The sequence below is a fragment of the Trichosurus vulpecula genome, chromosome 1 (assembly GCF_011100635.1).
Source record: "Trichosurus vulpecula isolate mTriVul1 chromosome 1, mTriVul1.pri, whole genome shotgun sequence".
NCBI classification, from domain to species: Eukaryota; Metazoa; Chordata; class Mammalia; order Diprotodontia; family Phalangeridae; genus Trichosurus; species Trichosurus vulpecula.
Window position 1 is genome coordinate 171,599,617 of NC_050573.1, and position 12,081 is coordinate 171,611,697.

The 12,081-nt window shown below is 37.6% G+C and overlaps 1 protein-coding gene across 1 annotated transcript in view; it reads right to left on the reverse strand.

Moving 5' to 3' along the window:
• Positions 1 to 12,081, reverse strand: part of F13A1 (coagulation factor XIII A chain) — a 198,692-nt gene that overhangs the window by 90,426 nt on the left and 96,185 nt on the right. The window contains exon 6 of the mRNA XM_036766459.1: positions 7,608 to 7,715. Within this exon, the coding sequence (XP_036622354.1) occupies positions 7,608 to 7,715 (108 nt within the window). The remainder of the gene's footprint in view (positions 1 to 7,607; positions 7,716 to 12,081) is intronic.

A 12,081-nucleotide genomic window follows, 5' to 3' on the forward strand; every position in this document is an offset into this window, starting at 1 on the left:
ATGGTGATCATAATACCACCTACCTTACAGGGTTGTTGAGAAGACCAAATGAGATAATATTTGTAAAACACTTAGCACAGTGCCTGGCTTATAGTTTTGTCCTTTGTTTTCAAAGAAGACCAATGACATCGCAAGAGGGATGTCTTGACTTGCTCTTGGATTGGATTCAAGTCAGGCAGAGCTGTGCAAAGTCATCAACCTCACTCTTTCTTCCAGAGTCGTGGAAGTTCAATGACAAGGCAAGATGACTGGCAATGGCCAAGGATGCCATAGGTGACTTTAGCCTTTCTGAATTACGGTCTTTTCCAGGTCTCAGTTTGTCTGAGGCCACAAGGGCTAGGGAAGAATTGAGACAAAAGACAGCCCAATTTGCCATCCCAAAGACATCAATCTGGGAGGGGAAGACCCTAAAGAGTCTCTGCTGGCAAACAGTAGGTCCTTAATGAATTCTTGTTTTTTTTCCTCCTTTACTTCCCAGTTAGCCAGTAATAGCCATCACTTGTACATTGGATTCTCCACCTTTTTGTCTCTCACTCCAATCTCACTATCACCTGATTAAAAAATTAGAGTCTATTCTGAATTTGGCTTTAGGTAAAATTATGAGGTGGAAATTTGTATTCAGTATCCATCAATATCAGAATTGTCCCTCATTCCTCAACTACTCCAGACATACATCTTCTACCCAGAGCAGTACTTCCACCTTTTCTCCACCAGGAACCTGGACTATGGTGCCTGGCTCTCTAAGCTTCAATAGTCCAGTTCTTTCTTGTGGGACACCCACAAGATATTCGGCAGGCATTTGGTGATGAAGGGTTGCATCTCAGGAGATGAAGGCTGCCTAAGCACATTTGAGAACAATCTACATAGAGCTGATAACTGAATCTATGGGAACTGGTGAGATCATTAAAAATTGCATTAGTGAGAGAAAAGAAAGCAAAAGATGGCATTCTGGGATAGACCCAATGCAAAGGGAATGAAATACAGAAAAAGAGATCGAAAGGAAAATGTCCGACCAGTAGGAGGAGAACCAGGAGAGAGAAAAACATAAAGAAGAGAAGAGTATCCAAGATGAGTGGTCAGCAGTGCAGAAAGATCACAATGGATAAGGAATGAGGAGAGACCATTGGATCTGGCCATTAAGAAATCATCACCAGCCTTGGATGGAATAGTTTCAATGGAGCAGTGGGGTTGGAAGGGATAGAAAATTGAGCAGGATGTGAGGAGGTGAATACAATGAGTACAGATAGCTCCTTCTAAAAGTCTACCATTGAAAAGGAAGATGGACATAGGAAAAGAGTTTGTAGAGACTGCAAGGGCAAATAAAGGTTAAAAAGAAAGGGACATTGAGGCATATTGTAAGTAGCAGAGAAGTCAGTGGCTAAAGAGAGATTAAATATTAGAAAGACAGAGGAATGATAAAAGGGAAAAGTTCCCTCCCTAACATGATCCTATAATGTTTCCCTCCTACTCTATGGACTTCTGATTTAAAGGTACATTGATGTATGTATACGAACGTACCCATATATCCATGTATACACATGTGTGTATATATATATATATACATATATATATGTGTGTGTGTGTGTGTGTGTGTGTGAGTTTTGATCTATCTATAAATATATCTATATATCTACATTTCTTTCTCTTTATACACACACATATACAATACTCTTTGAGAACCAGGGTCTCCCTGACTTCCTAAGAAATATTTTCTAATCAGATAAATTAATTCTATTAATGTACAAATGAGAGAAGGCTATAGGAATTGCCTCATAACTCTTTCTCCAGTTCCTAGAATATTTTATAGTATAATTTATAACATAATAACAAGATACTTGTGAAAATGATAAATAAATATGTGGTCTTTTGATTATATATTTTCTTACCTAAATAACATGGAATAATTAAATTATATATTAACCAGATGAAGTTGGTATAAAATTTCTTTACTATCAATGAAATATTTAATTTAATTCAACAAGCATTTATTAAGCATCCACTATATGCCAACCACTGTGCTAGGGGATATGTATGTGACATTTATTTATTTTGTTGTTGTCATTGTTTAGTCATTTTCTATCAAGTCCAACTCTTTGTGACTCCTTTTGGGGTTTTCTTGGCAAAGATACTGGAGTGGTTTGCCATTTCCTTCTCTAGCTCATTTTACAGATAAGGAATTTTACAGATAAGCAAATGGAGTTCAATGACTTGCCCAGGGTCACACAGCTAGTAAGTGTCTGAGGCTGGATTTGAACTCAGGTTTTCCTGACTATCCACTGTGCCACCTAGCTGCCCTAATATTTGTTTTAAGGCCCTTTAAAAAGTCATGTTCTAGGACTATTACCCCAAATTATCTGTTTGTCTTATAAGATTGCCAATGGCTGTGAGGTTATTCTTAAGGTTCCTTAGAAGTCTAAGATTATTTGAGTTTTTTTTTTTTGCAAAATTAATAGGATCCTATTATCTTAACTCAAAGCAGTGGTGGTGGTGGTGGGGAACATTGGGATCCATCAATGTCATTAAAAAATATTAAGGAGAAATAGCAGCAGTGAAGATAACAGATATAGCAACTAATGGTGAGAAATTTTTCCTGTCTCATTGCTAATCTTGGAATAATCATTTTGGTACAGGAAGGAAGGAGCAGGGACTCGTGTAGAACCAAGAACTCATTGTCATTAACACCCCTCTCTTTGCTCTATACTAGATTCACCTTGTCAAGACATGCCACAGCAGGACTGCTATGACTTTGTGGTTAAGAACCCTTTACCCACATCTGGTTCCTTGCAATAATTTAAGGCTGGTACGTTTTGTTTCATTAATGCCGTATGAAGGAAATTAGTTTTCAGATGCCATAAAATATTCATCTTTGGTAGTGAGCGTCATGTCAGAAATAAAGAGGAGAGAAAACAGCAGTCAAGTACTGGGACTTAAAGAAGGTGAGTGGTATCAATTTGTCTAGAAAAGTTATTCTTTTTTCAAATCACCCTTTCTTTGGTAACATACCTTTCAACAGCTCCAGAAATCTAAATAAAAATTGGTTTGGAGAGGTCTGTAGCATCTCTGACCCGATCCCTAGGTATACATTCTGGTCTTGGCTCTCTGTACCCAAGCAAAAATGTTTCAGCTCTGAGATGCTCTTTTTCTTCTGGGAAAGTCTGCTTGCCTCAAGCAGTGAAGGTTATAAACTAGTCCCCTTTCACATTACAGTGAAGCTGCAGGACTCAGTAAAGAGATCCAGAGGAAATATTGAATTTACAGTACTACAGATTGAAAAAAAAAGAAAACCACAAGGAAAAAGCTCCAAATGTTTTCAAGAGAAGTCAAATATCTAGGCCTCAGGAACGAAGGCATCTGGACCAACTATGAAAAGAAAACCAAATTGTCCCTTCTTTTGACCAAGGGGAACTTAACTATGATGGGTTCATCAACCACATCTAATTTATGATGATATTTTTGTAAAAGCAAAATATTTACATCAGCATTCCAAGGATCTGATATTTCATCCGTGTGGGTGCTCCTCTCACACAGACAACTGCTCCTCCATGCTTTATCAGGAAGTCTTTGTGGATGGCCGTGGCCAAGAAGGAAAATTCTTCAGTTGCTGACCACACTTTTGGCTATGAACCTCTCCAAATTTAGCTAGGTTGGCCTGGGGTAGTTAAATATACAATCCTCCTATTAGTAAATAGATTCTAGAAAGTTGTCTGAGACTCTGGGATTAAATGATTTACTCAGGGTCCCCCAGGTAGGAAATATCAGGGGATAAGACTATTATAAATACTCAACCTAATGAGGGACATATGAAGGAAGATACTATCTGCATCCAGAGAAATAACTGATAAATAGAAATATATATAAAATTATATATATATACACACACATATATACATATATGTGTGTATACATGCACATGTGTATGTGTATACATATATGTATGTGTATACATACATACATACATACATACATGGGATGTCTATATATACCTTTTGTGTCTATATGTACTTTTTGTGTATAATGGTGGCCATCTCTACAGTTGGGGGAAGAAAGAAAAAAAGTGAAAACAATTATAATTTTATTATATATTTCAAAGGAATAGCAAGTTGTATATAATAATTTGCGGTTTCATGTGCAATCACCTTTTTTAATTATGGAAATGTTTGGTTTATTTCATAAATTAAAAATAAAATAAATTTAAACTTAGGTATTTTTTTTAATTTCCAGGGCCTACCACACAAAGGCAACATGGAGAAGTGGACTGAGAGCTGTCCCTAAAGACTTGGGTTCAAATCCTGCTTATGACATATACTGTCTCTGTCCTCTCACTGCCCTAGGCAACGCCTAAGTCCCTAAGTTGTGAAGGAGTTGCCCTCCTGCACTGGTAAAGGGAATTCCCTCCCCTTGGAGTTGCCTGTTCCAGTGAAATCACAGGTCTAGTCCTTACCTCCTGCACCTAGCAGGGTGCCTGGCAAATAGCGCTAAATAAGTGATTATTGATTTACTAATGACTCCATCCACCCCTCTTTGCTGCCTCAGAGACAGATATTATCTGAATATTCCATGTTTTTCTGTGAAGAAAGTACACAGCACTCCATTTAGCAGGTGGGACCCTGGCTAAGGGACTTAGGGACTTGCCTAGTCATGATATAGTTATCTGTTCCACATCATGACTTTCCCTGTCGAGGTTTCAATATATTATGGGTCAGCATAAGAAATTAAATGGGAATTTTTTTTGGAGGGGGGTGTTTGTAGAAGCCGTGGATGACACATGATACAGAGAAAGTTTAGGAACTCCGAAATGCATTATATATGTGTGTGTGTGTGTGTGTGTGTGTGTGTGTGTGTGTGTGTGTGTATACATATAGTATAGAATATCAACCCAGATTTCATAATAAGGTATTGCAAACACCCCATTGAACAAAAGAAAAAATGCGGACGTCTTCTCTGGTGTGAAGGGAAGGCTAAAAAATTTTATGTGGATTTTCCAGATCAAGGTGACACCATGCCCCTAACCACGCTTTAGTCCCCTACAACATGGAAGGGATAACTGGAGTCAAGACTTTCACCTAGGGATTCATCTGGAGCTTACATTCCAAAGCTCACTTCCAAGACTCTGCATTAGATAAAGAGGATTTACCATTTTGGAGAAGTTTGCAGGTTTGTCTACTTCCCTTCATTTCACTAACACTGCCCAGAATTTGAAAGGAAGAGGAAAAATTTCTGAGATGATTAGAAACATTCTCAATTAATTTTTAAAAATGTCATTATTAGTGCTATATCAGTATTTTCAATATTTTTATTTTTTAAGCTAGACTGATTTTGGAGAACATGCCTTGTATGAGGAATCCAGGGCAGTGGAAATGTTCCCAAACCAGTTCCACCCACCACTAGATAGAAACCCGTGAATTGAATTTTATGCAATGTTAAATTCCCCAGCCTGGAACTTCATTGACTTTGTGTGATTAATACAAATGTATAGTTTGTATTAGGATTATTTCCTTGGTCTAAGACTCAGAGTTTCAGCTTGACTAAGTGTTTCTGCATGTAGTATTAGGATCATTTGATATTTGCTTCCCAATTGCAGTGGTTTGCATAAGATAGTAATTTTTAAATTAATAAAAAATCTTCACAATGTCTATAAGTAAGTTTCCCCAGATAAAGAATATCATCTTAAGAAAGCCTGAGGAAGAATCAACTTACTATAATGCATCCTAGTTAGAGGCAGCCAGGTAGCCCACTGGATAGAGCTCTGGGCTAAGAGTCACAAAGACCTCAGTTCAAATCCTTAGACATTTACTAGATGAGAGATTCAGGGCAAGTCACTTAACCTCTGCCTGCCTCACCTTTCTCAAATATAAAACAGGGATAACAACAGCACCTACTTCACAGGGTAGTGGATATTCTTCTACAGAATATATTTCCTATCTTCCCATTCCTACCCTATTTTTGCTAAGCCTCAAACGCTTTGCCAGAACCTCTCTACTTTCTTCATTCAAGCACCTTCTGAATTACATATCCTCCATGAATTTTTCCTTGAGTAAACTAGGGAGCAGAAATAAAACTCTCCTATGCGTTATTTATCCTCCACCTGAACATAATATAAATATTTAACTTCTCTTTTGAATGACTTAAAAAAACATGTTTATTCTCTATGTATTCCTTTTTTGGTTCTGCTTTGGGTGTTCTCCTCATGTTAATACATATAATTATTGCCTCTCTTAGAATGAAAACCATTAGAGGGTAGGAAAGATTGCTAATGAATTCCTTCTGAAAAAAGCTCAGCATAGAACTCAACAAATGCTTTTGAAAACTGATTATTGGACAGCCTATACTTACATTCAGAGAAATAACTTTGGAGCTCAACTTTCCTGAAAAAATATAGGTACCCAAACAGCTGGAAGTAGAGACTGAAAATAGGATTGAGGGAAACAGAGGGAGAGACATGGGGCTTCCTCTACCTCAAGATGGATTTGGGATTTGTGTAGTAGGGGGAGGGCATGACAAAATATCAGAAAAGTTTACATAAGTCAAGCTTAGAAATGTCCTACCTATCCTTTAAGAAGCAGATTCCTCCCTAATTATTAATTAATTCCTAATTAATCCCTTTACATTGGTAATCTGATGACTCCAATCCACAGCACTCTCTCATCCCTTAGTCCTTCTATCTGAAACACACACAATTTATAAAATTGGTTTTGGGAACTCTCAGTGTAGAAACTCACTTTGCCATACAGATGCAACTCATATAATTGCAGGGAGTTGCTTGAGGGCATTGAGAAATTCAGTGACTTTCTTGTGGTCAAAAATATCACATGTATCATTGAATCCATTCTTCCTGATTTTAAAGCTGGCCTTCAATGGACTATACCAGGTGATGACACTGTCCCACACAAACAGCACCTTATTTCACAGCATTTTGATTTGTTAATTGGTTAATGCACATATGTCTTATGTCTACAACTAGACTAGAAAAGGCTTTGTTCTAAGAGACAATGTCACAGAATTCTTCTGTATCAGTTAGGTGGCCGATGGATTGAGTGCTGGACGTGGAGTTAGGAAGACCTGAGTTCAAATTCTACTTCAGACACTTAGTTTGTGTGACCCTGGATGAGTTACTTGGCCTCCTTCTCCCTCAGTTTCCTCATCTGTAAAATGGGGATTAAAAATAGCACCTTCCTCGTAGAATTGTTTTGAGAATCAAAAGTGCTTTGTAAACTTTAAAGTGCTATACAAATGCTGGCTATTACTATTATTGATCATCCTTATACCTTTCACAGTGCAACAGATTGATTATAGCCATTGTTTATAGCATTGACATGACCCCATTTGACACCAAAATCATACTACTTTTAAGAATCACTTGTTTAGATTATTTAATCATCATCTTTCTTCAATCACGTGAAATATAAGGAACATTAAATAGTCGAGAAGAGATCACTTTTTCAACTCATTATTCAAAAAATCCCAAGAGTAATCACCATTGGAACATTTACCAAAAGTTTATCCAGAAGTTCTTCATCATTTCAATAGTTTTTAATTAAGTGGCAATTCTAAATAAGATCGAAGAAATCACATCCAATACACTGTAATGTCTGATATTTATTGCCTACCATTGCAGATGCAACGCGACTGATTTTCACTGGGTTGCCCCGTCCAGAGAGATCCATTTCTGCTTTGTCCATTACATATAGGCAAGCATCCAGGATGCCATTTTCAAACTATGCAGTAAGAAAGAAAAAAAAATTAAATGCTTAATATCCATTCGGCAGAGCAAATGTTCTTTGCCTAAAAATAGACGAAGCAATGTTTGGAAACCTAGACTTTTAAAAAATATATACTAATCACCCACATTTAGTGAGAAATGCTCTGATGAAAGGGAGGAAAATATTCTCATTTTCAAGGCAGTTTTAGGGGCCTGAATATGAAAAGTGATAATAATATTTTTAAATAAATAGTATCTTCAATCCCACAAATATCAATTACCTACTATGTGTAAGGTACTGTACATAAAACTTAATATACCTAAAAAAGAATAACATACTAAGCCATAACTGTTAAGACAACTACAAAAGTGCCCATTCATTTCATGAACATGAAATTTAAGTCTTTCTGAAAATGACCTATTCATTTGAGAGGACTCTTCAAACATGTCTGTTAGAACGCCTAAGGCTAAACAACGAATGATTTACTAAAGTCCCTAAGCCTCAAAAACAACATGAGTCCTTGTGAGTTTTAAAAATAAACTGCCCCTTAGGTATATTACTCTGAAGAATTTCTGGCTTATTTAGATTGTATTCTGAAATAATAAGTGAGCTTAGCTAGAGAATGAAAGTCTGAAGCTTCTACTCTTCTGAGACAAGAATGGGTCCCAGCATCAACAGGAAGACAGATAGGCCTAGATAGAGTAAACTTTGTCATCAAAGGAAATGCCCAATAATACAGTTCAATCGGCTTAGGACCGATTACTTAGGCACAGAAAGCAGCAGAATCATCTATAATGGTTAGAGGCAATAATTAGTACTGTGATAGTCAGTTATCATGGATGCTGTAGGGCAGCAAAAAGAGCACCAGACCAAGAGTTGAGGGAGAAGATCTTAGTTCAGATTCTGACTCTGCTCCTTTCTATCTGGATGACCTTGTGTAAATCACTAACCTCTCTGGACCTTTCCTTATCCATAAAAGAAAGGATTTGATTAGATGACCCCCTGACCATCTGTGAATCCCAACAAACAGTAATGTATGCATTTCCTCTGAGTGGGTGGAATAGCTTTGCTCAAGAAACAAAATCTGCTGTGACTCTTTAGTCCATAGTGACCACAGCTTGAGAGCTGCAAGGGATCTTAGATGTCATCTATCCCAACTTCCTCATTTTACAGATGAGACAACTGAGGCATAGGGATGTTAAACAACTTGCCCAAGGTTATACAGATGTAAGAAGTAAAATTTGAACCCTGATATTCTGACTCCATCATTCTTTCCAGTGTACCTTTTTTTAAAAATTCATTTTCATTGATTTTGAATTTCTATAGATACTTAGGAAAGTGCATTTGTGTTCCCCAGTTTCTTAAAAACCAATTTCCAATATCAGCTATTGTTAATGGCAAAGTTTCTTGATACTTACAAAAGGAAAAAGGTACCAAAAGCACGGATCTATAGACTAATACCTCATAAGTTTCATTACTCATCTGTTATTTCCCATGCAGAATGAAGTCCAACTAGGGCTTTATCAACCAGCTCTGGGAACTTGTCTAATGGTAGCGATCTGATTGCTATTGCTTCTATCTCCTATCTCCACACCTTGGCAAACTGAAGAAAATTACTTTGTAGGGGAACTATATGATTGTGCAGGTAGGATGCACAAGCAAGAATTTTGTAACAGAAACCCTGAAGGACCACCTCATGTAGAGTTTCTGAGATTCTTTTCTCAGCAGCTCTTTTGGGGGTCTGTATGTCTCCCTGTGTGTCAGTCAGAGCAAAACATATATTATAAATTCGATTCAACATACATTTATCATGACCTACTATGACCAAACACGGTGCTCAATGATGGGAACATAAGACATAGGTGCCATTGTATTACTGGTAACCAAAGTGATGCCTTGTGGCAAGGGAAGAGGATACTGTTTATCTCTATCTGGGTGGAGAAGGAAAGTCATAAGACCAGGCTCAGCTGGAAAAGTTGCTGGAGATGGTAGTTAATACTGTTAATTGATTCCACACTAGGCTAATTAGGCTCTTTTTTGTTTGTTTGTTTTTAAAGCATAGCTGTTAGATTCCATCATCTCTAAAATTATGGCAAAACATAGAGAGACTAAAACCATACCCTTCCCTCAACTGATCACTGTACCCATCAGTCTTTGGTTATATTTCCTATAATGTTATTTTGTTCCTTGCAATGGCCTTAAGTTTAGTTGTTTCTGTTTTGAGAAATAGTCATTTGGGACTGACCTTGGGACATAGCTCAGGATTGAGATCATATTAGAAGCTGTGATTAGAGTCATTTCCCATGAGACTACCACAAAGCTCTTTTTAAGGCGAGGTTCTCAGTGATCTCATGTGTCCAGGCTGTAGTACTACAATAATTCGCAATTACACAGTGCTTGCCTTCCAATGAAGTTCACAGATCAAAGAATGATTCATGAATCTCAGTTAATTTTCAATTTCTCTGGTGAAAGAAGCAGTTGGTGATTACTATCCTTTCCATTATTTTGCTGAAGGTGGATAGATAAATAGACAGGCAGACAGACAGATAGATAGAACATTTAGTAAGCACTTAGTATGCACCAGGCACTGTGCTAAGCACCTCAAGGAATTTACATTCTAATGGGGGAAGACAACACATAATAGGGAACTAGAAAACAGGAGTTGGTGGCAAGGGAAAGAAGGGAGAGTCCAGGAGTGGTAGAGTGAAACATATCTAGGGTCCTTCCTAAAATGGTGGTCCCAAGCAGGGAGTTACCAATGAAGAGAAGAGGATCCCAGGCAAAGAAAAGGAGAAGGATTACAGAGTACTGATAGACCAGGGTCCATGAAAATTAACTACAAACCCAGAAAAATAAGCCAAATGTCCCAATTCGTCCAAAGCAACAACCATTATAGGCCATGTTAGCCAATTCAAGTTTCAAGAGTTCTCATTGAGAGTAAAGCATGTATTTGGGACCCACTGCTATCTATGCCCGAATAACTAGGTGGAGAAAGTAGAGGAAAACTTGAGGAATAAGGGGTATAGATAAGAGTGAGGGAAAATGGACCAAGAAAGAGAGAAAAGAAAAGAAAAGGCCTAGTGGGATAGGGTGTCACCAGAAATTACTAGCAAAGTTGCATGCAAAGGCTGCATGAGATCAAACTGTGTCTCTCTGGTTATTAAATAATCATAAGCCCTTCAAAGACTGCCTGGGGTCTGTGTCTATCTATTATCTTCACAGAGGCATATATACACACACGGTACCTCACATTTGCTCAGCCCCTATTTCCCTTGCTCATGGCCTTCTTCTGTGACTCATCACTTTCACCAATGTTAAGAAGTGGGTTTCTCTTTACATCCAACCATCAAGCTAGTGTCAAAGCTCACAATTTAATCAATGAAAATGCATTTGCCCTGCACTCTTGTCACTTATACTTTATTTTTCATTCATTCAGATGTTTCTGTCTGTGATCTCAGCCTATGTGAGTAATTGATGCTTAATCCTTCCTTAAGGAACCAATTAATGTACCAGTGAAGCATGAGCCCCAAGACATGAGATGCAGGAGTGGATTACTATACTAGTTTGTCAAGCGTACAAGTGAGTCAGTGGAGCCATCTACTTCATAACACAACCTCCAGTTGGAAAGTAAAAAAAAAATCAGTCAAGCAATAGGCTGCTTGGCTTCTGCATCACCCAAATTTTATCTGACTAAGCTTTTTGAGTGAACATATTGATTCAATTAGTTGTATTGTTTCCACATCATATAAACAGAAAGTTATTTTCATCATGCAAATAGAAGCTCCTTTCTACAGATAACATTTTCCTGGTTGCATCAAGCCCTAGAACAATGTACAGCTTCCTGGAAGAGATCAGTAGCCACTCAAAAGTGTTTGCCCTTACTATCTGAATAAGAAAGACCAAGTGGATGAAAAATATCCACTACTGGGATTAGACTATCCAGTTGAATGGACAAGCTTTAGAACTTTTCTATCAGTACCCATGTTTGGGATGGATATAGAAATGTATAGCACAAATGGACATGGAGTTTGGGCTCAGAATGAAACCCAAGGAGACGAATGGACTAGATTGGTTTCAGGAAGTTACAAAGCTCCTTTAATGACCTCAAGTTTCTCCCAGAAACAAAAGCTCATCTTTTTAAAGACATTATTCCACTGGCTTTATTACGTGACTTCAATAGATGTAACACAATTATCTCAGAGGGATTAAAAATATCTAGCACATAAAAGGCAATGGAGAGGCACATGGTGCTAGTGAGCAGATACAACATATAAGCAATGAGGCACTTTGAAATAGAGTAAGATTGAAAGATATCATCAGGAAAAAATTTATAAGAAAGAAGATGGGCTAATGATGGGGTGAGGACCAGGGTTGACAAGTG